The sequence below is a fragment of the Grus americana genome, chromosome 2 (assembly GCF_028858705.1).
Source record: "Grus americana isolate bGruAme1 chromosome 2, bGruAme1.mat, whole genome shotgun sequence".
Lineage (NCBI taxonomy): Eukaryota > Metazoa > Chordata > Aves > Gruiformes > Gruidae > Grus > Grus americana.
In genome coordinates this window covers 121,953,171-121,980,443 of record NC_072853.1, presented here as the reverse complement: position 1 = coordinate 121,980,443, position 27,273 = coordinate 121,953,171, and the positions used below count along the sequence as shown (strand labels likewise).

Below are 27,273 nucleotides of genomic sequence, written 5' to 3'. Positions count from 1 at the left end.
CTATTCTATAAACGCATAAATTGTGGCAGATTACCAAGGCAGTTATCCAGTGTTAACAAAGAAGTGGGAGCACTGTAAAACATTCCTATTCCTGATATCTTCCTTAAATAATTTTGAATACATTTTGAATGGTCTCTTTTTTTTTTCCCCTCCATCCTACTCATATAACAAAACTACAAGGCTTGACCTTGTTTAAACAAGTAAATATTAGAAAACTCTTGTTCTATTAACATCACTGAGAACACTGCTTAAGAGTCACAGCTTTCATAGAAAGTTATCCTGAGAAAAAGTTGTGAAAAGTTAGTGAAGCATGAATTGAGAACCATCAAATAGACAGCATGGCTAAAGGCAGTATTTGCAAGCATGTCTTCAGATCATTAGCAACACTGATGAAAGTACAATAATAACAAAGAAATATTCAGAAATTGGGGGGGGAAGTAATTCAAGTGCCCTGTTTCTGAGGCAAAAAAAGCTTTTTTTTTTTATTAATAAAAAGTCATCTATTTTGTCAGGCATAGTATTTTGACCAAATGTGATAAATACAAGAATAAATGAGAACTCCCAGTTGTTTCTTGGTATTTCATGTCTGCAATCAAATTACTCAACAGTTAAAATAAAGGCAAAATTTTCAGGCAGCTTAAAACCATTCAAGACATTTCTACCAGCAACAAGACACAAATGTTTGCAAAGGCATAGAGATATCTGACAACTAAGCACCCAGCCTGGTTCCCTCCTTCACGGGTACAAATGGGAAGATATGTGCATAGTGCTGCTTGCAAAAATACTGATGCGCACTAATTGAAGATGGTGACTGGAGTATGGTTATACTGGAATTGTTCACAAGAAATGAACCAAGTTCTTCAATCATTTCTACAATCCCTGATCCACTCGACACTGAAACAGGATGTAAACAAGTACAGGTAGTTCAGATTTTCATCTAAGCTAGTCCAGTATTAAACTGATTTTTAAGCAGGTAACTATTTCCTAACATGCAAAAATGACTATGCAATGCCACACATCTTGTGATTCTTTCACTTTCATGGCCCTCCCAAAGGCAGATTTACCAGGCAGAAGGCTCCTGGAAACTGGTCCTAACAGCAAATCTTCCCAGTAGAGGATGCTCCAGGCCACAGGATCAGGGAGACACTATGTAGCTTTTACCACCTCTCTGTGTAAGTGCTCCTTCCTGACATCTCAGGAGTACACTTTTTTGTGTACAGTTTTTGTTCGTTTATGTAAATGATGAGAAAAAACTCTTCATTCTGCCATGACATGAAGACAGGGGACTGGAAGAGATTTAGCTGGACAGATACAGCCAGAAGGCAGCCTCCTGCTGCTGCTGCGGCAGGGGATCCCACAGCTCTGGTAGAGAGGAACCAGCCAGCCCAAACACAACCATTCTCAGTAAGAAAACAGGCTTCTACAACACAAGTTTTCTCTTTCTCTCCTTAGCGCATGCATTACGTTTCACAAACTGTGCTAGAGAGGCAGAAATTGCTGTTTGAGCTAGTGGAACATTATGATAGTTCATACATATTGACTCAATGTGACAGTATTTGACTTCAGTTGAGACAATCTGATTCAAATGAATTCCAGTTTAAAGACTAGTTGATTTAAAAAGACAGGAAAAAAAGCACTGTGGCTATGTTTAAATGGTGAGACGAGGAGGAGGCTCAAGAGAAAGCAGCAGTGATGGATAAGATAAAAGCAAAAAAGAGTTATTATAAACTGGATTTAAAATAAATAGTCACTTATTACTACCTGGGGTGTAAAAAGAAGAATATCTCATCAAAACCTAATGATGTTCATGTTTCTGAACTAGGCACACGAGGAAAGAATTCCCAGTACCAGCTTCTAATCAAATATTTGCCAACACGAAAGATTCACAGCCTTTAGTTTTCAGACTTCTGACTTTGCATAAGTAGTTGGAAGAGACCTCAGAGAGGAAGAGAGCTGTCTTTCTTTTTTTAAAAAGAATGGTAATCTAAAATGCAATTCCAGGTTTTGAGTTTATGCATATATGTTTGTAAAAATGTAATCAGTGCATTAGAAGTTGAATAGAATGTTATGAAAGACGTTCTGTAGGATATGGAGGAAAACTTCACAGTAGATTCCCTCCATGTGGAGACCTTTTATTTTTCCTGGAAGAGCTAATGCCAGGAGCTCTTCAACAGGCAAACCCTTAGAACAGAGGATGCCTCCAAAATATTAAGGCTTGGAAAGTAAAATATCCAATTAGATGAATTCAGGCCGACAACAGACCAAGATAAAATATTCAATTAGCCTACAGCCTGACCCCACAGATTTCCAGTGGTGCTTGAAAAAGATGAGCTGTCTTTGTCATTTGCACCATACAGAAAGACTTCAGGGAAATTTACCAGCAGCAGAAAGCAGAAGCTAAAAGCAAATCTTGGCAGGAACAGAGGTTACCAAGCAGTCTTGAGCAAAGAAGCATTCATTAGCATCAACATACACTTAACGAAAAAGGAGAAAGAAGAGTACAGTATTGAATTATAAGGATACAGTAGGCTATAAAGGCATATACCCAGGCACATTGCTGGAGTGTAAATAAAATCACAGCTTTCTGTTTGACAAGTTAGAACAAGAGTGGTCTAATGGCACCTGAAAAAACTCTTAAGCATTATCTTCTAGGAATATTATTCTGCCTGGTCTAGTGGAGGGTGTCCCTGCCCATGACAGGGGTGTGTGGACTAGATGATGTTTAAGGTCCCTTCCAACCCAAACCATTCTGTGATTCTAGGAATACTCCTTGGGAAATGAATGTAGCAGGATTGCTCCCATTTCTTCTTAGGTCCAAAGGTCAGTAATCAACACTTGCACTGCAAGATGTGCAGGGCACAGATCTGTGCACAAGACTAAGTGCTCTAAAGACCTGAGAGATCTGGGCAGTAGGGGCCAATCAACTAGATTGCCAGCTCCAAGTCAGGAATGGTAAGACTTGGGCCACATGGTGCCTTATTTAAAAAGAATCTCATTGCCTTTCTTTTCTGATAAAGGTCAATTCTTCCCCGTTGGCTTTCATTAACCAACATTTGCCCGAATCCAAAAGGTATTTACAATAAACCTAGTATTTCATTAAAGTCTTTGTCCTAAGCTTTGGCCAGAGAAAATGCAGGTAGCATTTCCAATTATCAGCCCCATTCTACATCCAGAAGAGGAGCTCCCCCAAATCTGCAAACAAATCAGAAGTTTCTTCACAATGAGAAGAGCTAATTTGATAATAGGTATTCAGAGAAAGCCCCTCCCTGCCACCAACTTGTGCATAATCTGATACAAAACATCTCGTCAGAATTTTGTAAATCCCTTTCTTTGTCAGTGAAAAATCTTCATAAGATGGTATGTTCATCTTACTGTTACCTTATTACTTACAACTAATTTTATACTGGATGTTTGTTCACCAAGTTGAAATCTTAGAGTGAAATCAGAAAAAGAATATCTAGAATCTGCTCTGGCATTAACTATTATTGAAAAAAAAAATCCAAACAGCCACCAAACATCAAATAAACCAGCCCACAGTGAAGTCTTGCAGCTCTTTAAAGCAGAGAATAAATCCCAAATCACTGCCTGAAAATCTCTATGGGAATATAGCAATAGTTTCTGGCACTGCATCTCTAAAATGTTCCGGAATAAACATGGTTCAAATAACCATCCAAACTATTCCATGTTCCATGATGGGCTAGATATGTGTAATTTTCAAAATACAGGACATAATGGTTGCCTTCTTATACAGTCACAGATGAACCAGAAGACTAAGATCCCAAATGGCATGGAGAAAATGTACAGGGATTTTCACTGTGTCTCCTCCAATACAGGAATAAGGGACCTAAAATAAATCAGCAAGTGGCAAGTTCAAAAAACAAAAGTAATATTACTTTATTCAACCACCACTTAAGCTGCAGAACTCTTATGTCCCAGGATATCAAAGGTTATTTTTTAAATACAAAACCTTTTAAAATTATTTTAACAAAGTTATGAAGTTATTCTACCAATATTTTTTAATTACAAAGACACAAACTCTTGTGTAAGAACTCCCTGAGCTGCAGATCATGGAGGTCTGGCATAGCAAGCTGGAAAGACACTTTTATATTTCCCTGATCTCACATTTCTTCACTGTCACCAATTAGCAGATGCAAGATGGGGTAAGACAGGCTTTGAGTCTGATTCTGTACAGCTGGTGGTAGTGGTAGCTCTTGTTTCTGATCATTAAACTTTCAGTTCCATCCAAATGCTTCATCTATTACTCTGTTTATTTACATGAACTGAAAAAGATTTATTTATTTGGCTTTATTTCTGTATGGGGGGTGTCTCTCTTCACAGTGCTTTTGTAGTTATTTTGGAACAGTTTGGTAGAGTCATGGAACATGTCAACACACAGACTCTCCTATTTCATGGCTTGTTGGCTTCTGTGGTGGGCTGTAACAGCCACAGATGGATAACATGAGAGACTTTTGGGTATCTATGGAAACAAGAAGCTGAAGTCTGCCTCGAGGTCTTCTCTTCAGATCCTTCCCCCATGCTAGGAAGGGGCAGGGAATCTCCCCCACACTCCAATATGTGGAGAGGCAAAACCAGGCAGCAGGTGCTGGGAATGGAAATGGGGAGCTGAGGCAGGTGAGGAGGTAAAGAGAAGGATGCTGGAATTAATTCAGAAATGAAACAAAAGAGAGAGCAGGACTAAGAGGAAATAGAAACAAAAGCAAATACAGATGAAGAGTAAGACTGTGTCCTTCTTATAGCTTGATTCCTAGGTAGCCTGTTCAGTAGGCTCCTCTGGTATTCTACACATTAATTAGTTCTATGCATTTCCAAGCTAACTGGTCTCTACTGTCTGTTTGCATGAGGGTCTCTGTGGATGTGTGGGGTTAGTGCTCAAAGCAAAAGAAAAAAGAAGACTCAGTTTTGTTTTTTAATCATGCCAAGCTAATCCTTGAAATCAAATGTCTTGCTAAATGACAAGTGAATGCCTTTTATTTCAATAATACCTAAATGAAAAGTTGCAGTTATGCCCTACACATTTTTATTAAAGCTCACTGAGTTTCACCAACTTTGTGACTTCAGATAACATTTTAATGAAAAAACCCCCAAAAAACCCCTATTTCAGTAAACAAACCTATCCATCCAAAAAAATTTCACCCAATTCCATCAACATGAATTTTAGCAACTGCATGTTGTCTTTGGGTGCTGCTTTATTTGCTCTGCAGTTACTTCAAGTTTAATAAAAACTTAGGGGAAAAAGCAAAAACTCCAGCTGGCTGTTCAACTCCACAAGCTAGCAGATACTCTATGTTCTGCTGCAGAAAGCTGTAAGAGTACAGCTACAGGAAGCGTCCTTGATTTCCAAACACGGCTACTGTCTTCCTACGCTCCTCTTCTCTTTTCATAGTTACAGACATCACGTTCCATCTGGCTACATCAGGCTATATTACACCTCCTGATCTCATGTAAATCTTGTATGACCAGACACAGCTCAGCCACTTACTCGACTTTCAAAATAACATGTGTACTTGCCATATGCAGATAACAACCTGTGAACAGGCCCAAGCTACTTTCTTATTCCTAAGAAGTTAATGAGAATTTCAGTGCTAGCACATCTCGGCTGAAGACTGCAGTGTGATATGCAATCAACATTTACTACACAAGGACACTAACACTGCAGGTGGGTAAAATAATCATTGGAGCAGAGGAATTTATTATCATGTACCTTTGCCTGATTCCACTACCCCATTCAGCCATTCAGCATCTGAAGCTTAGTCCAGCAATTAAACTCCTTGAACACATTCAAATCAATACAGAAAAACAGCCATCAAATTATTATCTTAAACAGTTTAAGTAGTACATTCCCCCCCCCCCCCGCCCCCCGCAAGTGTACCTGCCTAAAACTAAGGCCAGATGAGCTAAAATTCAGCCCCAGATCATCAAATTGTCTTTTTGTACATATGGCTAGCATAATCTTAAATTCTGCTATATGACACACCCTGTCATCTCAGGCTAAAAATACAAACTTCATGTGAGAGGGAGTAAACTGCTGATTTTCCTAGGAGACACAATATATCTTTTTAATTCTGGATTGGTGGAGATAGTGCTTTTTTTGGAGGGGGGAGTTGTTTACAGGGAAACATCTACTCAGACAGGAAGAGAAAAACAGCAAGCATATCAGGGCCAGAACTGAGGACAACACTGAGATTTCTTTGAGTACTTGTCCATGTCCTGCCTGTGTTCCTAATACTTTCACATCTGAGGAGTAATATGGCCACTCTCAGATGACCTACGGAACTACAGGCCAGTCAGCCTCACTTCAGTTCCTGGGAAAGTGATGGAGCAGTTAATCCTGGAAACCATTTTCATGGATGAGAAAATCAGGAGTAATCAACACTGCTTCACTAAGGGGAAGTCACGCTTGACCACCTTGACAAATTTGTATGAAGAAATGACTGGCCTGGTAAATGAGGGGAGAGCAGTGGATATAGTCCGGACTTCAGTAAGGCCTTTGACACTATCTCCCATAAGATCCTTGTAGAAGAGCTGTTGATGTAGTGGATAGATGAGAGTGAGGTGGACTGAAAACCAGATGAATATCCAGGCCCAGAGGCTGGGCATCAGCAATGCAATGTCTAGTTGGAGGCCAGTAACTAGTGGTGTACCACAGGGGTCAATACTGAGTCCAGTCCTGTTTAGCATCTTCACTAATGATCTGGATGATGGGGCAGTGTGTACCCTCAGCAAGTCTGAAGATGACACCAGACTGGGAAGAGCAGCTGATACACCAGAGGGTCATGATGCCATCCAGAGGGACCTTGACAGGCTGGAGGAATGAGCCAACAGGAACCTCATGAAGTTCAGAGGGGAGTGCAGAGCCCTATCCTTGCAGAGGAATAACCCTATGCACCAGTACGTGCTGAGGGTCACGACCAGCTGGAAAAAAGCTTTGCGGAAAACAACCTGGGAGTCCCAGTGGACACTGAGTGGAACATGAACCAGCAACATGCCCCTGTGGCAAAGGCACATGGTATCCTTGGCTGCATTAGACAAAGCATTGCCAAAAGATCAAGGGAGGTGATCCTTCCTCTCTACTCAGGATGCATGAGGCCACACCTGGAGCACTCGGGGAGGATCTTATCAATGTATATAAATACCTGAAGGGAGGTTGCAAGAAGACAGAGCCAGGCTTCTTTTCAGTGGTGGCCAGGACCAGAGGCAATGGGCACCAGCTGAAACATCGGAGGTCCCCTCTGAACATCAGGAAATACTTTTTTTACTGTAAGGGTGACCAAGCACTGGCACAGGTTGCCCAAGGAGGTCGTGGAGAAGTCCTCCTTAGATATATTTAAAAAATATCTCACACAGTCCTGGGCAACTGGTTCTAGATGTCCCTGCTTGAGCAGTGGCATTGGACCAGATGACCTCTAGATGTCCCTTCCAACCTCAGCCATTCTGTGACTGAAAAACCACCACACCAAAAAACCACCAAAAAAACCCAAACCAGAAAAACAAGCACATTTAAAAAAAAAAACCAGCACACATATGCCATTTCCAATCTCTGGAAAGAGCACCTACCCACTCTACAGCAGCATTGGTATTTTCATTTCATTTTTATATGTGCGGGTGGCATAATTTACACAAACATACACATATGCACACACAGTACTGCAGAACTGAAAAAAAACAATTCTCAGTGACAGGCTGGCATGCTTTATCAAAATTTTCCCAGAGACAAATATGCACAGATTTCTCACTTTCAGGGATTGTCTGCATCTGTAGAGATAATCCATCACATCCTAGTGTCTCTGATAGCATACACAATGCAATCCCATCAACTCAAGCCCACCAGCTTCAGCTGCATCTGGCCCAGTAGGGGCTGTGTAGTCAGCCCTCTGTACCTTCCATACTTTTTAATAGCACAGCTGCATACAAACCACATCCTGTATTTCAGGCACCTTCAACCCAACTGCTCCTTGTTCATAAATCCTCCACACAACCAGAATATGTGATCAGTATGCATGTTTCAGTACTACTGGATTTTGCTACAGTCTATTTAGTGACATCCAACCTACAAGGGGTTTAAGGTATCCGGAAATTCAAAACAAATTTGTGAAGTCACTAAAATCCATAGATGCAAAACTTTTAAGTTCCACTTTGGGTTATCATTAGTGATTTCTATGTTGAATATACTCACTTCACTGGTAACTACATATTTCTTTAAATTTTTAGTCTGTCTGCTGTCTCAGGTCTTGCTGGATCATTGATTGTCATCAGCAGAAGATTCTCCCAGCCAAATTATGTCTTCAGCTATACCTGAGTGACTTTGCTCAATTTAACTCAGCTATTGGAACTTAATTAAAAATTCCGTTGAGAATGTGTGGGCCAGAATAGGAAAAGGCTCATCATGTCAGAGCTGCATTAGCTTTGCAGTACTGATAGGAACATGAACTAATAAAAACTTTTTGTTCATACTAAAATGAATACCCTGGACTTTCATTAGACCATAGGAGCAACTGACATAAGATGAGAATTGTATCAGTGAGCAGATCTGTTCCGCAAGAATTACTCTATTCAGACAATCACTTTCCAAATTAAAAACCACATCAAATAAAGGGAATCTCCATTACAACATAAGAATATATAATTTAAAGCTATTTACTCTGTTCATACCTGGCCACTGACAAATGGTGTGAAATGCATTCAGAGTTATACAGAGAACTGAAATGACCCAAAAGATTTCAGTCTGTCCTGTTAGGCATTTCTTTTATTCTGACCTTTAGTCCATTGCTTGGTTAATTTCTACTATTTGAGTGATTACATACAGTGCAACTAAATGTTCCTTTCTACATTGCTAGCTAGAATTATCTTTTTGGGGGACTATTATATCACCTTAGATTTCATTTACATGAAGATACCGATTTTGTAGCACTAGGACAATCAAGGGAATTTTGCTATGCGGGTGCTGACCCTGCACTGGAAAAAATTCAGAGGTCCATAGGTCAAACCCACACAATTGGAATTACTCGAACAAAACCCCCAAAGTCTGACAGACTTGGCTGAAAATCATAAATTAAAAGCCTCATCAATTTAGGCTTTTGTTTTCTGCATACGCTCACAGCTATTATTTTTTTATCTTTTGATAGATAACACAATCTTATTCTGAATGCTGAAACTGTTGAATAGAGAAAGATGAATGCTCATTCAAAATAAGAACTGGGTTTAATACATTCCTAATTTTTCCCTTTAGCTTGATTAACAACAAACACTCAAGTATAACTTAAGTAAAACAACTACCAAGATTTCATTTAAAATATTACATTCCATTCTAATTTTCTTTATGTACAATTTACATGTCTGTAAGAAACTTGTTTCCATTTATGAATCAAATGGTTTCCAAGAGTAGGTAAAATAACATGAAGTAGGATTTTCATCAAATATGCAATCTGTACTATAAGGCAAATTGATAAGGCAAACACATTAGTTTAAGTTACTAACTTCAACTGTGATTCCAACTGTAATGCTCAAAATTGCAAATCAAACTACTCTGCCACCAGATTTCTTGCCAACTAGTAATAAATACTACTCTCTTCCACAGCATTTTTCTTCTTTAGATTGGGAAATATCATGGTCACTATCATTATCTCTGCTATTATATAGCTTTCATGAAACAAGAGGGACTAAAGGGAAAAGTTTTATGACGCTTCATTCTTTAATCATCTTAATTTTTAATCTAGACTCCAAAGAGAAGTTCAAAGTATCATTAAGAGTCTGATTCAAAGTGTGTTAGAGTTAATGGAGAATCTCTCTTCACTCTACAAGATTATGCCACAAGCTTCAAATTGCTTCTTCTCTTTATTGTTCTTGTTATTTGAATCTTGCCTCAGTTTCTCTGTGCCATTCTAAAGCATCAGAAGAATAATTTTTACCCTATTAAACACTCACCTCAAACCACTGGCCGTGCGACTGCATTTTAAGGATGACACAAGGATCTGGTTTTGAAAGGGCATCCCTGTCCGATATGCCTTTGCATGCAACTCGCAGCTCCACTTTAGTCAGGCATGGGCTGTTAAAAATTCCCAGGGTATTGGCTGCTGATTCATAGATGTTGCTCATTTTCTTCATTCCTTTTTCTGAAAGAGAAAAAAGGTCCATTAAGAGCAGTGCACTCACAGTACAGTCCTTCCTTCCATGTAGAAGCCAATGCGATGTTCTGCTAGGCAATGGGGCCTCATAATTGTGAAAGAGATCCAGAGCAAGAGGGGAAAAAATAAAATCAGAGGAATACCTATGAAAGAAAAAAATACATCATCTTCTATGTTTAGAAATGTCAACTTCAGAATGAAACTTTCCACCATGCCCCTGATCTCTAGGGGTGAACTGTGACCTAGACTTCCAGCTCTGTTCCTGTTTGTAGAGCTGAGTTTCCCCAAGCCAAAGGACAGACAGGATGGTAATTCTGAATTTCTTCTGATAACACCTTATTCCAGTAACAAGGCTAAATTAAATTTGTTCAGCACTCCTTCAGTCTGCTTTTATTTCTACATACTCCCTCTGAAAAGCCTGTGCTTCATCTTACACAAACTTTTTGTGTAAATGCTGTAGAAGGCCCCTTTCATATCAACCTTAAATTCCAGAATACATTTCATTCGATTTCCATGTTCACTGCAGAAGATTACCTCCCCCTATTCTGAAGCAAGTAGTCAAGATTGATGTTTTAAGTAGAAGGGCAGGATATTTATGCTGGCAAATCTTGCGGTTTTAAAGTGTCTGTGCTCTTTTGGGTCAGGAATCACAGTTACATGAACACAGATGGCTGGAATAGTGGGAACCTCTGGCCCTTACTTCATTATAAACACTACCACCAATCTTGTAGCTCAAGCCTTTGCTCTCAAGAGAAGAAAAAAAAAACCACAACATTTTTAAACACAGAGCTTAGAAAAAATCACTATATGATCATTTTTACATCAATAAAGAATACAGGAAAACTTTAATTTGCTCACTTGCTCTGAGGTTCACAGCCTGACCCTAAAAATCTGTCTACTAATACAAGAATTAGTGCCTTCACCCTCCCTTACCCCATACATAAGAGCTGCAAAGAAATTAAATTCACACTTCTAGAGGGCAGATTTAGTTTACCAGATTATCAACAGATTTTTTTGTGGTCTGTTTCAAACCTCTTCACTATCTTCCACAACACACTATTCTCAGAGGTTAATGATTTTTGAGAACAGTTTTGATAAAAGTTAAATTTTGGTGATATGGAAATGAAAGTGAAGTTTTCTTTCCCCAACTCTGCGAAGTTAAAAATAAAAACAAAAACCACAAAGCAACACCTTCAGAATATCCATTTTTCCTATGAATTAAGGCAAAATTAGAAAGGTATTTCTAAATTCAGGGTAAGAAGAGCTGGCAATACAGTGTGGACCTCTAATACATACAGATAAGCTTCAGGAATGTAAGTCTGAATGATGAGGCAGATGATCTGCTCTCCTTGCAGATGGGAGAAAAGCTTGTTAACAATTTACAATTCTCCAAATCTACACAACAGCTTACTGTACTACCACTGATCTGCTATGAAAACCTCAGCCTGCTGGGTTCTGTATCTTTGGAAGTGAAGTGGGGGTGGATGGAGTCTACCCACCCTCTCTAGCTCAGGCTCTGCAGTGGTAAATCAGGCTTCTTGAAACGTATGCCATGCCACAACGACAGTGCCTGACATCCTAAGATCAAAACAGGCTCCTTCAGCCCTTCCCAATTATCTGTAAATGCTGTCACCTAAACTATGTTCCCTTGGATTTACCACTAAGAAAGAAACATGACCAGGAAAAAAGCAAAACTGAATAAAATATAACATAGCCTAACATCATTACCTATTCCATAAAGCCCAAAGAGCACACTCAATTTCTACACAGTGTATTCCTATACACTAGTTTATCTTCTCATACATTTATAGCTAAGACTCTTGACACTGCCAATAGACCAGCATCTCTCAAATCTCAAAATCTTTTACAGGGTGGAGAACAACATTTTGTGCTGGGTCAATTCACATCAGTGATGGCAAGATCATAGTCCTAGCCTGAAAGCAACAGCAAGCAGAGGGAACCGGGCTCCAGCCTAATCAGAACTACTGTGGTAAAAATCATAATTTGAGAAGCGATGATCCACACGCAAGAGGGATCTGACACCTCAACTAAGCACAACAATAAGTGTCTGGAAAAAGTGCTACCAAAAGCAATGATTCAAAACGATGTTTGGGAGACTGAGTTTCTTCTTTTTGTTGTTTTTTTTCCTAAAAAGAGAACAGATTAGGGTGGTGGTGATAATTTTGACAAAGCCACTGAAGGCTGCTATTTAGCTAAAAATTACAGAGAAAATTATATGTATTTATATGTATTTTGCTAGCAATCATCACAAGTCTGTTTTTTTCATTCTATTTATAATATAGCCATCATATATGATGCCAGGTACCTACATTTCCATCAACTGGGATTACAAAAAGACTGTTAGAAACTGAGGTGGAGGCAGGGACTCTTGTCTAATTATTTGTCATTTTATAATTCCATCTCCTTCTGAAAGCTGCTCAACAAGCTCATCCTACACATTTACAAGACATTTTTACATGTTGCCCTTTCCAAATTGAAATCCATTTGAAAATTGGGTTAATTCTGTCTCATGCACATCTTATATCATTAATGAAATGTCATCCTTTGTGCAGAAATAGGTCGGTGATTTAATTAAACCAGATGATTTCAACACTAAAGAGAAGAGGAAAAAGTAGCAGAGTGAGGGGGAGAGATGTATTTTTCTTCCTCCCACAATAATTATACATTGATTTTTTAGAACAGCGGGTAAGTATAAAATTATATTTCTTTTTATCTCTACAACTATTACTTCAGCTTTTACAAGTTCTAAATTTATCAATGGAAAAGATCAAGCCACAGTCTTATTCTTTTGTCCCATTATATTCTTCTTTTAATATAATCACCAGCTTGGGCTGTTGTACTGATGTCATGTTACCAGGAAGCTGGGGGCCTGGAAAATAGATTTTGAGCCTACTGGAGATGGCTAAAAAAAGTATTATTTTACGTAAACATAGACACATTAGACTGCGTAAGAAGTTTTTTGTCAATTAACTACGTACATTACTGATGGAGGAATAAATTGCTCATTTTTTCTTTGCTACAAACTCTTTCACTTCATTAGAACCTCGTTATTTTTTCAATGTCCATGTGGCTTTTATATTCACTGATTAAGAGCTGTATCTGTGAAAGGAAAATGACAGTGTAGATATGAAAGTGAACTAAGTGACAAGTCACATACTACTGAAGTTTCCAGTTCATTGCTGCATACATTCTCTTTCATTTCCTCTGGAAAAAAGGAAAAGTGTGTATCATTATATGCTTCCCACACAAACTCATTAGCCAGTGCTAGACTGCACAAAATGAGGGGGCAAGACCAGGCCGTATGGTTTCACCTCTCCATGGTGAAACAGCAAGGAAAAAGCAATACCAACTGCAAAAAAATGGTTTGCCATCTTAAAGTACACTGTGAAATCGAAACACGTACTATGTTAACGGGGGTGGGGGGTGGAAGGATGGGAGACCTTGATAGCACCATGTACCCTATGGAATATAAAGAAAATGTGAGGACAGTTTCAATCTCCCAAAAATATTCTACATCTCACATACTTAGAGCTTATTTAGTAGAAATTAATGATTAATGTGCTCTTTCGACAATTTTAAAGAGATTCATGGTTCAGAGGGATCTTACTGATGTATATAAATTCCAGGAGTGAGGGGGAGGATATAAAAAAAACATGAAGCCAAATTATTCTCAGCAATGCCCAGTGACAAGATAAGAGGTAATTGGCACAAACCGAAATACAGGAAATTCTGATTAAAGGAAACTTTTTGTACTGTAAGGTTGGTTGAACACTGGAACGAGCTGCTCAGCAAACTTGTGGAGTCTCCATCCTTGGAGATACCCAAAAACTCATCTGGACATGGCCCTGAGCAACCTGCTTTGAGCAGGGGTTTAGAATAGATGATCTGAAGAGGTCCCTTCCAACCTCTACCACCCTGTGAGGAGGAGATAATCAAATTGTAAACTTTTTAGGATACAGATTGCCTTTGTGATGTGTTGTTTTTCCTGTGCTTAGCACAGGTGGGTACTAATCTATGATTTGGGCTCCTTGGCTCCAAAACCATTCAGAAAAACAAAAACCAGACATGAGCCCAGCACTTCTGGTAACTAGTGCTACATAGGGTCCTATGCATAGATATTTCATTAAAAGCACACAAGTCAGAGGTTTGTGCCTGGCTAGATAACTGGATTACACTGAAAACCAGTATTACATGTTTGCCAGCAATGTCGTTCTCCTCTCAGAGAAACTGAATGGCTTAATGTTTAGTCATCTAGTACCTACAAAAGTAAGGATCTCTGATGTGAAATACAAACCAGTACATGCCTCTCTCCAAGACAAAAAGCCTTGAATTCAGCTCACACAATCAATCAGATCCACCTTGTTACAAAATGGTGATCCACACAGGGCTTTAGAGAACATCACCACAAAACGTAACCAGGCTCCTTAGATTAAATAAATCTAAAATGTTATCTGAATTCAGATTTCAAGTCTTCTCCTCTGCCCACTCTGTCATTTTACTCTCCTACACACACACAATCTCCAAAAGCTTTTCTGCAAGTTGTCTGGGTGAAGTATGGAGAGATTGCTTCTCTATAACACCTTGCAAAGAATCAGGGAAACATGTACACTCAGCCTCACCTTCAGGTAGTAAATGAGTAAGGAATGAGAAAGACACTGAGATTAAAAGCAGTAACCTGTGTGCTCTGCATTTGGAAACAGGGTTTGTTATTTAGAAGCCTGTACTCCAGACCAAAGTACATGCAAACGGATTGTTGGGGGTTGCAGGTTTCTCATCACAATATGTTGAGGGCTGTGTCCGAATCATTTGTTTTACTGGCACCCTGGGGGTGAAATGAAAACAAGCCAATAGCATTTGTCTGCTTCTGCAAAAGTAAACAGAAAGACTCTGCTCCTGGAAAGGTAAATGATGTTTACGGTATGTCCATGCAGTGGGAAATACTCGAGTTATATGAAATAAGAGCTGTGAATAAGTGCCTCCAAGAGACGGCAAGACCTAAAAGCACTGGATGTTGCAGCACTAGCTGCTCCTTACTTACTTATACTTACAAATTATGTATAGGAGAGACATTTACCATTCAGGAGCAGCTGAACTCTCTAGACATAAAGCTTTGAACCTACAGTTTCTTCCAGGGTTTACAATTTAATAAAAGTAAATATGAAAACCAAGCCTACAATTAGCAGCTTAAAATTCATAAAACTCAGACTACCAGGTTCTGCTGGAAAACAGTGCTCCACAGTTTGGAAGAGATGGAAAATCAGTTTTCTACATTATTAAGAAATGCGATCCTTGTAGCTCTAGGAAAGTTGTTTCCTCTAGTTCTGTTCTGGATTCTCAGTTTATGTTACAACTCTGGCAAAATCAAAATTTAAGTAGCCATGTTCAATTTTAGGTGAAATCACCAACTTTAAGTGACAAGGAGAATCTAATTAAATAAAATGCCATTTTGAAAGTATACTAAACTTTCTATAGGGTCTCATCTGAGATCCAGAAAAGTTAATGAGAAAATAACCCATTGATTTCAATGAAATGGGCAGCTGAGTAATATAATGCCTTAAGCTATCGTGTCTTCTCTCAGTGTATTTTATCATTTGGCAAGACAGCAACGAAAAATGATCACCAGGCACAGAGGGTTCAAGTGCTTCAAAACCACCTCTTGGGGCCTGAATCAAACACCACTAAACTTATTCATTGGCTTCAAATGTGTATTTCTCAGGCCTTGAAAATTTTATGTGCTTCTATTCTGTCTTCCATTATGACGTGAGGCCAAGTTACACAAAATACACTAAGAGCAAGATTTATAGAAAAGGGTGAAGTTACGTTGGGTCTTCAGGTAGAAGAGTTTTAAAAGGTTGCTCTGTTTAGTTACCTGTTCAACTCTAGCAGAATGTAGTCCATGGACCCCTTCAGGGAATGATACTAATTGAGATGAGTGATCATTTTTCTTTAAGAAACTTTATGTGATTGGGAATTCCCAGACTTAATGAATTACTCCATCAGTTGTTGGCATCAAGGCTTCCTTGGTTGTGAAAAGCAAACCCATTCCTTCTCATTCAGCTGTGTGGGTGGCAAATCAGCAAATGAGGAAAGATAGGAATTCATCAGGAGGTCCTCATTCAGCAAGTTGATTAAATTAATATTCCATGTGCTTAATCAGGAACTTGTTAAGACACCTGGCTGGCCCAGGACTGAAGACAGGCAAGCAAGAGCCCAGAGTGATAGTAGAGAAAGCAGACCCATCTTTATTGCAAATGTATAGCAATGATTGAGAACCAGTGATCAGCCACTGAAACTGATTCATTCATTGCCCTCCATTTCCTCTGTAAAGCAACATTTTTTTTCCCCATAGCATTTTCATAGCATAGGATTTTCTGTAACTCCTGTTATACTGTTTGACCAACCTCATTATGAACTATTTTTTTTCCTTATGTCTAATCAAAATTCCCTTGTTGCAGCTGTGACCATTCCTTTTGGCCTTTCTCTGTGCACCTCTGGAAACTTACTTCACATGAACAACCAGTACTATCTTAAAACATGGTCATTTAACTACTTATCTTTGACCATGCTCATAGACTCCTGATTATCAGCCATATATCTAATCACTGCACAAGACTCTCCGCCTATCAGTAAAAAAAATTATTCTAGTCAACATCAACTACATTATAAATTGGTACAGAAGCTTAAATGATCACGGCTAATACAGACAAAATGCTAGCTGTCAAAATTGATTTGAATATAAATTACTGTATAACAAGAAGTCAATAGGTTAGCCAGACCCCTCCACAGGACAGTTTGTGCAATTAAAAATATGATTTTTCCTCCTTCCTTTTGATTCTCTGACTCATACAACAATTAACAAGGATTAAAGTTACACCTACCAAAGTTTGAAAAAGCCTTGTGCAAAATGAGCAATAAACCCAGTAAGCAAGGAGGATCTGGAGAACCCACAGCAGTGCTATTGTGAACAATGAGACAGATCTGATAGTCTAAGTAATTTATTTGGACAGAAGGGGAGAAGGTTCAGAACAAAGTGCCAGCAGTGTAAATGGAAATATACACACACTGACAGTTCAAAAGGACTCATTACCATAGAACCAGCTGGTTCAATTATAAGGGGAGAAGGGAAAGTCACTGGAAACACATTGAGATATCTAATGTATGACAGAACACTGTACAAAAGTGTGCTGCACCTAAACAAATAACCCCATTTCCATTAAAGGAAGGGGAATACCCCACAATAACTGGAGCACTGGGAGATGCTCGAATATGCCCAATTCTGGATGCTCTGAACAGTCCCCACTGAAGTCAGACTGACTTGATGGAATGCAAAGTACCTGTAAGAGTCAACAGCTAAAATACATATATTCTGTTACCCTCTATTAGAAGTCCAAATCTAAGATTCTCCATTGTTCCTTCAGAATGCAGCTAATGCCATCAGTCATCTCTTACTTTGCGAAGTTCCCACTGTCTTCCTGCTTACGACGCTATAATATGCGGAAAACAAAACTAAAAATCATTAATACAGAAGACAGGAGACTGAACAGGTAAAAGATCAAAATAACTTCCCTAGGGATAAATGCAGACAAAAGGGTCCTCCACTATTGATGCTTTTCAGTGGACAAACAGCAGATACTTTTTCACAGAATTAACCAAAGTCTGCTTTATTTATGCTCACTGGATTTGTATCAGTCATAAGGAGTCTGCCTCTCCCACAGCAAGGCGAGCTTACAGGCTTTTGTACAGAGGGTGCAGATTTTGTACTGTTTATAAAACAACACCTTCTAAGACAGTGTGGTGTCTTAATAGGATAACAGAGTATATTTTATTGGGAACAGTGTAGAAGCCAGAGAGAAAACAGACTGACTCATCTATATATTGACACACCATAACAGCTAGCCCCACAAGTTTTCCTCTTATCCACAATCTTGTTTCCTTAAATATGTCTGTCCAAATCCTTCACTTACAACTCAATACTGCCAAGAAAAAAAAACATTAAACAGTCTCAGTGTTCCTTTTCCAAATCATGAAAAAAGCATTTTATTTTTTTTTTAAATTTTTTTTTAATGCTCTACAGCCCTTTCTCACAACTATAAAAGTTAAAAATGTCTTTATAAACAGCAAAGGAAAGAAAGGCCAGCAAAGTTCAGACTGTCCTATAACATGACTCCATGAGCTGAGGATTTATAAGCGGGACTGAACAACATGAAGCCCCAGTAAAATTCAGGCTGCCAGATAAGTAAATGATTTGCCTGCTGGTTTGGCTATCAGGTCTCAGGACTCTGCCGTACTCCTGTTGAGATGATACCTGAAGCACAGGTAGCTGTAAGCACATAGACTAGGCACTGATACATGGAAAACTCAGGACCATTGAATCCACTTCAAACACCATACTGAGAAGTTTCACCAAAAAAATAACCTATTATATGCAAACCGTGTGTGGTTTGTGAATATAAGTGACATGTAAGCATAGTAAATCACAAAAATATAATTGAATCTTTCTCTATAATCAACGACTTCAAAGCTACTAGTATGTGATACATATTTGACTGTTTATCACTAAAAGCCATTACAATTTTCTTAACTTAGTAGAAGCAGCAAACTAAAACAGCAAAGTGATATATCAAATGAAACATGGCAAAATAGTTTATTCACTCTGAGGATATGAGTTTGCTGCTTTTTTACAATCAGTTCTCCCAATTAGGTATTAGAAGGAAAATAAAACAGTGTTTGTATTAACAAGAACTCTGAAGCCTTGCAATATAGTTACTTATCCAAGAATCTTAAATAATTGAAGTTGAATTGATATTCCACTATACTTCAGAGAAAGATAAGCCTGGAACAAAATCAAATAATCCCAGCACTCCAAGGTGTAGCAGTTACAATTCTGCTATCGAATAAACCCAGCTGAAAGCCTTCAGAACACAGCTGAGCCAAAATAATTGTTTAAATAATTAGCTAATTCTGAACAAGACAGATTAAGAGACTACTATGTTAATCCTTGCATTATCACCTACACAAAACATTTGAAATTACAGTTACCCACTATCCACCTTGCAAAAGCACGCTGGTTACCAACTACAGGGAAATGAAGCAGCAAGTTGTGTTCCTCAGTTATACTCAATTACACCAAAGTATGTATATAAACACACGTAATGCTTGGAAGAGTTTATCCATTTACAGATGTAACATATTGCAAACTGCTCATTTTCAACAGATGGCCATAACGGCTTTTCCTGCAGCATGAAACTGATCCTACATGAGAAGCTGCTTTCTGCTGCTAATCCAAAGATAGGCACTTCAAGAACAACAGTGAGGAAGAACTTCCCATTCACCATTCAGTTCCTGCATTTGCAATGCAACCAGAAGGTATACTTACTACAAGTTGGCTCAGGGCTTCTTAGCAGTGTGAGGAAAAACTGAATTTATCTACTAGAGACAGTTATTGGGGCCACATGGAGCCCAAAACTGGGACAGCTCTAATGTCAAGTTGCTGTCAGGTAGGACAGGAGCAGAAGAAAGCGAGCAACTGATACTGCTGCAAGCAGTTGCTCTCTCACTTCATAGTTGCTCCCCGAACATGCTTGATCCCTTTCTCGCAACAATCAGAAGTCCTATGGCCTCCCAGGACTCCGAGATACAAGGAGTAGTCTGACCGCCCTCAGGAGGCTGCTGGGCAATGACCAGCTTTGCCTGCTGGCTAGAGCCAGTCCCAAGTTCACTTCCTTTGCAATGGAGGTTCAATAACAGGTCGGGCTTGTACCACTATTTTAAGTTAGATATGAGCCTTTCTTGCCTTCTTGTCATTTACTCACTTTCTATTTTCTTTTAAAGATCCTTGATCAAATGTTTGAAGAGTAACCCACGTGACTTTGGCCAAGCACACATTGCCACTGTCTCAGCTAAATCAGCAAGGTATATGATCACATTGCAGCTCCAACTGCAGGCACCAGAAAATCCTAAAAGAGAAGCAGCGTTGCCAGCCAAACTATATTTATATTGGAAGTGTTCATTTCTTTCCTAATTTCATTTCTACTCTCCTAGATTCATTCTGACTTTCCTCTCTGGAGCTATATCCTACTCCCTCTTGGGAGTGCTTTGCAATCACAGTACCCCCCCACACCACCATAGAATCAGTCTCTGAAGAAGCCAGTAGCTATTTTTGGTATCAAATTGATTCATAAAAGAATTGCAGCATGCTGTCAGCAAAAGGTCCTATCAGTGCCAAATGCACCACTGGTGCCAGTGCCTTGCCATTCCTCTGCTGGCATGTCCATGCTCCACAGAATAGTGCTCTACTGAGCTACCAAAGCTGCGTCCTAATGTGTCAAGACACAGTGCAGCCTCACACAGATCCTAACCTGGGCCCTGGAAGCAACACAACTTTGTCAGCAACGTTACAGTGGAGCTACTTCCTCCTGACACAGGGCCAAGGCTTGGGCTTAACACCAGTTTTGAAAACAAACTCTAGGAATCCAAGCCACTGAGAGTTTTTAAATGTTTCTCTCCCTCTGGAATTCTTGGAACATGAGAAATATTTTTGTTGTCAACTATTAGTATCGATGAGAAGCAAGATACTTGGAACGTCTTTTATAAAACTTTCTCTGACACAAGATTGTCTGGCAAGCTCTTCTAAAAGGAAGCTATGAGCACACACACGAGTTATGTCTTCCTTGTGAAATCTGCAAGTCACCATCAGTCTTTGTTAGCACATACTGACAACAAAAGGGTAAAACAATTCAGCTCTGCTAGTTTCGAGGTGGAGGAAAGGGGTTCTCAGTTCCTAAATAACACACACCAAAAGAAGGACTCGTATCACCAATAATGATGGAAGACCTACTGCCAACCGCCACACACAAAGAACAGCATAACTGCTGATCTTGACATCACTGCCTGGTAGGAGAGCATTTCATGAAGTTCACATTAGGCAAGAAATACTGCTAAGATTTGGGCACAGAGCTTCACCTACATTCATCTGTCTTTAAAGCAAAAATATAGACAAAGTGCAATAAAGTAAATGAACCACCTACTGCAGTTGCTAGTTAAAATGACAGAGAGAAAACAATGCCAAAAAGGCAGCAGTGATGGCACTCAACGGAGAAGAGACACAGGAGGCTGGTATCAAGTCCCAGCCAGCTGTTTCTATTTTGCAACTGCAACAGCTCTGGTCAGATTATCTAAGGTATAGTGCCGTATGAATGGAAACTTTAAAGGCATTCCTGGGCTTTCTCTCCAAATCTGTAAAACTGGTAATTCCCTTCCCTGCTTGCCCTTTCCAGAACATAATTGCTCTCCAAATAGAAATTTATGAACTCTCTTACACTGTTTATTAAAAGACAGCTGCAAAGCATCAGGAAGATTACATAGATAAGGAATAGCAAAGGAGGGGCACCGTGTAATAGTCCACTTTACATGGTGGTGGAAGACCTCAGATGATGACAAACTTCACCTTAAGGATAAATTACAGTAGCACAAGTGAAGCATAGAGGAAAGTAAACGAGCATTTCACTTGACCATAGCTTAGGTAGATGTCCAAGTTGCTGGTTTGTTTGAAACACCAATAGTTGCAAGCTTTATAAGCCTAAATAAAAGAGCTGTCAGCACTTTGTTCAAAAGTGATGCTTAAGCATTTTGGTAAAAATAAAGGTGTGAAGCCAAACTGCAACATCTGGTTGTACCTGTCGTTCCCTCCACACTAGCTGCACGCCTTGCACTTGACTTGATGAGGCTTTGGGCAACGTGGTCTAGTGGAGGATGTCCCAGCCCGCAGCAGGGGGGTTGGAACTAGATGATCTTTAAGGTCCCTTCCAACCCAAACCATTCTATGATTCTATGACTGACAAGAACTTGTACTGTCATCTTCTTGGCCACCCTACCAAGAGACAGAAACATCAAAACAAGGCTCCTCAAACTCCTTATGCTCATGGAGAGATCGACATTTCCTAAGAACATAGAGGAGTAGAAGCCCACAGATACCCCATGATGCCAAAAAGGAGTGGTGATAACTAAACCGGGTTCCAAGTATCCACAAGAGCTGCCAAGAACTAAAGAAAACACAAAATTGAGAACACCCTACAATCTGATCATTGCTCAGAGCACAAAGCAATGTTTTCCTTGTTCAAGTATTTATATCTGAATTCTAACTTTAAAAGGATAGTCATCAGGCTGTATACCTACATATTTTTAGAATTAAGAATATGCATGTTAACAGTAACCACAATGTGACTATACCAACAGAGGATACTCAAACTGGTCTTTGAATACTCCAACTATACAAGGCACTTAATATGTACTGTGTTTATCCGTGTCTTATCCCTGATCTGCATTGATCCAGTGCAAATAGGTCCAATAGAGATATTTTTAACAACTTTTCAAAAATGATGTCATCATAATTTCATATAACTACTTGTCTAATTTATGAACATGTCTCAGTCTACGTAAGTGTAAGGGGACTCCAGACAGAAGAAATTTGAAAAACTTATGAGTATGGAACCCAAGATCTTAATTTTTGTTTCTCTTGACTAGCAGAAGACTTGTATTTTCTTCTCTAGTGCCAGCAGTCACCATAGGTAAAAGGTGCTTGGAGAGGAAAAGAACAAAACAACCCACACAAATGAACATTAGAGAACATGGCTTATAGTAAATGCATGTCCTAGGAATATCAAAGTCTCAGTGATAGATCTTTAAATGCTTCTTCATATAGATCTGTGGTATCAAATCCAGCCTTGGATACCTATGGAAAAGATGCACTAAAAAATTCTAAAGCATTCTGAAAATATATACCCTTTTAAAAAAACCCTTGCTGATTCAGTCATAAGCACTGTCGGCAAATTACAAACATTATAGCAATTCAGATCTGACCCAGTGAACAATGTATGACATTCTTTATGCTCTAGAGTCAAAACGCAAATTTTACCTCTAATTTCTGCCCTTTACAAAAATTGGGTTACACAATTACCAGGTGCTTGACTGCTGTTGCAGTAAGTCTGCAATAAGATGGAATACACAGTTACACCATTTAGTGTTCTAAATTGCTTCAACTTTGAAGTAAATAAATCAACAAAGACTGAGCTGGGATATTAAGTTTGAGTAATATATCAAAGAAAGATGTTAATTTGCTGATGTTACATGAAAATTATTTCTATATATCACTGAAGAATTCTTTAAATGATTCACTAGTGTAATATGTTATTAAATGAAGCGCATAAAGAGACACATCTTAAACATTAACTTAATTGAAGGTAGAAATAGCATGGACAAAGATTTAATACTTATTGGAGGGAAACTCCAATTCTTCTCATGAGATTTTCACCGTGAGTTAGAAAGACTGGCATGAAAGTACATTTCCTACCTGAATTACCCTTTGTGCTGGCTCTTAATTTGCCCCTTTTCAGGAACATGGGCATTTTGCAACATGTTAAGAAAACTGTTTCAGTCAAGTGATTACTACATCATTTCTTATTTAGCTGCTACTTCAGATATGAAGTTTCAGCTTGCTTTTTGCATTCCTCCTCTTTTTCAGCCTCTGAGCAGCTATGTTCTTTCCATGTATGGTAAGACCTATCTACAACCATCTTTTCCAACTTAGGCTTCTGCCAAGATTATGCTTCCAAGTGAGATAGGTTGCCTAAGAAAAACGTCAGAGCCGTCTGAATATACTTACATCATGTTAGACAATGATATCGCAAAGGAGTTCTTTAATTCTGAGTCACTGACACCTTGACATTTGTCAAGATATTGTACTGCTGAAGTCAAATTGCACCAGGTCTTCAATACAGTTAACGCAGGCAAATTGTCTGATGGGAATAATTTAGGCTGAAAGGGACCTCGGGGTGGGGGGGGGTCTCTATTCCAACTCCTAGCTCAAAGCAGGTCCAGTCCAGGTGAGTTCTGAGTATCTCCAAGGCCAGAGATCCCACGGCCTCTCTGGACCTCTACTCCAGTGTTTGACCACCGTCTCTGTAAACAATTTATTGTAATTTTCCTTGCTGCAACTTGTGCCTGTTGCCATTCGTCTTAACACTGTCCCTCCAAGAAGAACCTGGCTCCATCTTCTCTATACTATCGTATAAGATGACTGATTAATGCTGAACAAAGCTTGTTCTCCAATCCTTCCAGGACTCCCTATGACTTCACTGACTGACTTAGTCGATGTGTATCAGAAGGAGGTCTGATTAACTCAGTTAAAGCAATTTAGGACAAAGAAGGAACAAGATCACTGCCGTTTCCTGCATGTCATGGGTAGAAGGCAGGTTTTAGAAGACTGTAGTTACATTAAACCAACAGCATATAGAAATTGATGTCAACTACCTGGACTTGTGCAAAGCATTTGACGCTGTCCTCCACATTGGAGGCTCTAAATTGGAGAGACATGGATTTGATAGATGGACCACTGAGTGGATACGGTAATGAATTGGCTGGATGGTTGCATTCAAAGAGTTGTGATCAACAGCTCAATGTCCAAATGGAGATCAGTGACAAGTGGCATTCCTCAGGGGTCACTCTTGAGACCAGCACTATTTAACATCTTTGTGGCAACATGGACAGTGGGATTGAGTCTAGCCTCAGTAAGTTTGCCATCAACACAAAGCTGTGTGGTGCATTCAGCATGCTGGAGGGAAGGGATGCCATCCAGAGAGACCTTGACAGGCTGGAGAGGTGGGCCTGTGCAAACTGCATGAAGTTCAACAAGGCCATGTGCAAAGTCCTGCTCACGGGTCGAGGCAATCCCAAACACGTATACAGGCTGGGTGGAGAATGGATTGAGAGCAGCCCTGAGGAGAAGGACTTGGGGGTCTTGGTTGATGAGAAGCTCAAAATGAGCCAGCAATGTGTGCTTGCAGCCCAGAAAGCCAACCGTGTCCTGGGCTGCATCAAAAGAAGTGTGACCAGCAGGTCGAGGGAGGTGATCCTGCCCCTCTACTCTGGTGAGACCCCACCTGGAGTACTGCATCCAGCCCTGGGGTCCCCAGTACAAGAGAGACATGGACCTGTTGGAGCCAGTCCAGAGGAGGGCAACCAAGATGATGAGAGGGCTGGAGCATCTCTCCTATGAAGGCAGGCTGAGAGAGTTTGGGTTGTTCAGCCTGGAGAACAGAAGGCTCTGGGGAGACCTTATAGCAGCCTTCCAGTACCTGAAGGGGGCCTACAGGAAAGATGGTGAGGGACTGTTTACAAGGGCATGTAGTGACAGGACAAGGGTAATGGCTTTAAACTGAAAGACGGTAGATTTAGATTAGATATTAGGAGGAAATTCTTCACTGTGAAGTTGATGAGGCACTAGAACAGGTTGCCCAGAGAGGTTGTGGATGCCCCATCCCTGGAAGCGTTCAAGTTCAGGTTGGATGGGGCTTTGGGCAACCTGGTCTAGTGGAGAGTGTCTCTGCCCATGGCAGAGGGGTAGGAACTAGAAGATCTTTAAGGTCCCTTCCAACTCGAACCTTTCTATGATTCCATGATATATACCAACTGGGAGCTGCATCCATAAATGACTTTACAGGAAGCCATTTGCAGTACATGACAACTTTGGCTGGTCAAACCCTACAAACAAAACTGCAAGCTCTTGAACATTTCATTAACACATTGCCCACGGAGCAAGTATTAATACAGAGATAAACATCTTTTGTTGAGGTGTAGTACTTCCCAGGCATTCCTTTAAGGGACACTCAAGAAAGGTAAAACAAATTAATGCAAGTTTAGTCTGGGTTGTAATAATGATGTTTTTGAGGAGAAAGGTGGCTTAGTAGGATCCAGTGCTAAACAGGGAAGACTGTTTAAAACCTTATCTTTCACTCTTTGGTACTTTTGAATTCCTGAGTAACTCCTTTCAGTCAATGAACACTTTTGAACTCAGACATATGGTATCTGGAGATTCCCCCCCCCCAAATTTTCTTCAAAGATTGCACTGAAAAAATTAAATATTTAACATTGCTTTTACCTTCTCATTGTTAAAAATGGGTTGTAATTTCTCTCTGCTGTATTGTAAAATTAAAACTTTAATTAAAATTGCTGTGCAATTTTAAGGGTATTAATCTTTTGTGTTTCTTCAGCTTATCTATCTGCTGCCCTTCACAAATAGTATTTCTTATTGCAAGAAACTTAGAAGTTTGCTAGAAAAATTACTGTCTTAGCTTCAACCTGATGTCCAAAATGAAAACACTTCAAATCTGCCCATTATATAAAATTGTTCAGGAAAGCCAAAAGAGGTTTGGAAACAAACTTATTCATACAGACTCTAACAAAGGCCCTTAGTTTTGTGTACAATATCATGGTTTTCTTATTTGCCACGTAGGTTATAATTTTTAACTTTGCTGGAACCTGCATGTCTGATACATGCTGGCCTTGCCTTTCTTTAGTAGTTAAAACAATAACCAAAAAGTCGTCACAGAGCAAAGTTGTATTTTCTATAGTCTTATCTCCATTAATCTCATCTTCGATTTCTTATCTTTGAAATTTCTTCTGTTTTGTATTCTTTTCAAAACAATAGCCTCAAAGTCCCCTAACAGCAAGATGAAAGCTCAGAGACATCAAAATTTAATTTTGTTCTCCCCATCTACAAAGAGAGGAGTAACACTATCCTTAGAACTAGATAGGTCACAAAAGTTTCCTGCCAAAAAAATAAAAAGTAGAAAAATGCTTCCTCAAAAATGCCTTTAAGTTAAAAAAAATTTTAAAAATCATATTTCTGATTACACTAAGTTTAGCCTAACAAAGGTTAAAAGTCCACAAAGTCATCTTTGTAATCTGACTGCATGAAAACTCAAAATATTTTGCCCAAATATCACTCCATTTCTCACCCAGTACACGGGCATTTAAATTTTTGCCATGAAAAAAATATTTTATTTAAACCATGCCATTTGCAGTAGTATATTTCAGGAAATGCTAATCCTTTTTTTATAATTACCTAAGAGCATGGAACCTTGATATTGCCCCTCAAGCACGCACAGGCTGAAAACTCCTAACCTCACACACCAGAGACCCCAAGAAGGAGGAACTCAGACCTGTTCTGTCATTCCAATGTCTTTTTCATTTTCAATACAAAAAAGACAATAGTGCATACAAACAACGTGTAAAACTGCATTACTTAACTGACAACCAGCAGTCAGCTTACATG

At 39.4% G+C, this 27,273-nt stretch overlaps 1 protein-coding gene across 6 annotated transcripts in view; it reads right to left on the bottom strand.

Moving 5' to 3' along the window:
• The window catches only part of CPNE4 (copine 4), a 364,382-nt gene that overhangs the window by 189,458 nt on the left and 147,651 nt on the right, over positions 1 to 27,273 (bottom strand). For 5 of the 6 annotated variants that reach the window (XM_054816831.1, XM_054816828.1, XM_054816829.1 and 2 more), the window contains exon 2: positions 9,943 to 10,130. In XM_054816831.1, coding sequence (XP_054672806.1) covers positions 9,943 to 10,122 — 180 coding nt within the window. In that variant the 5' untranslated portion in view covers positions 10,123 to 10,130. Of the gene's footprint in view, positions 1 to 9,942; positions 10,131 to 10,285; positions 10,321 to 27,273 lie in introns of those variants that run through there. The other variant, XM_054816830.1, reaches the window with a different exon arrangement.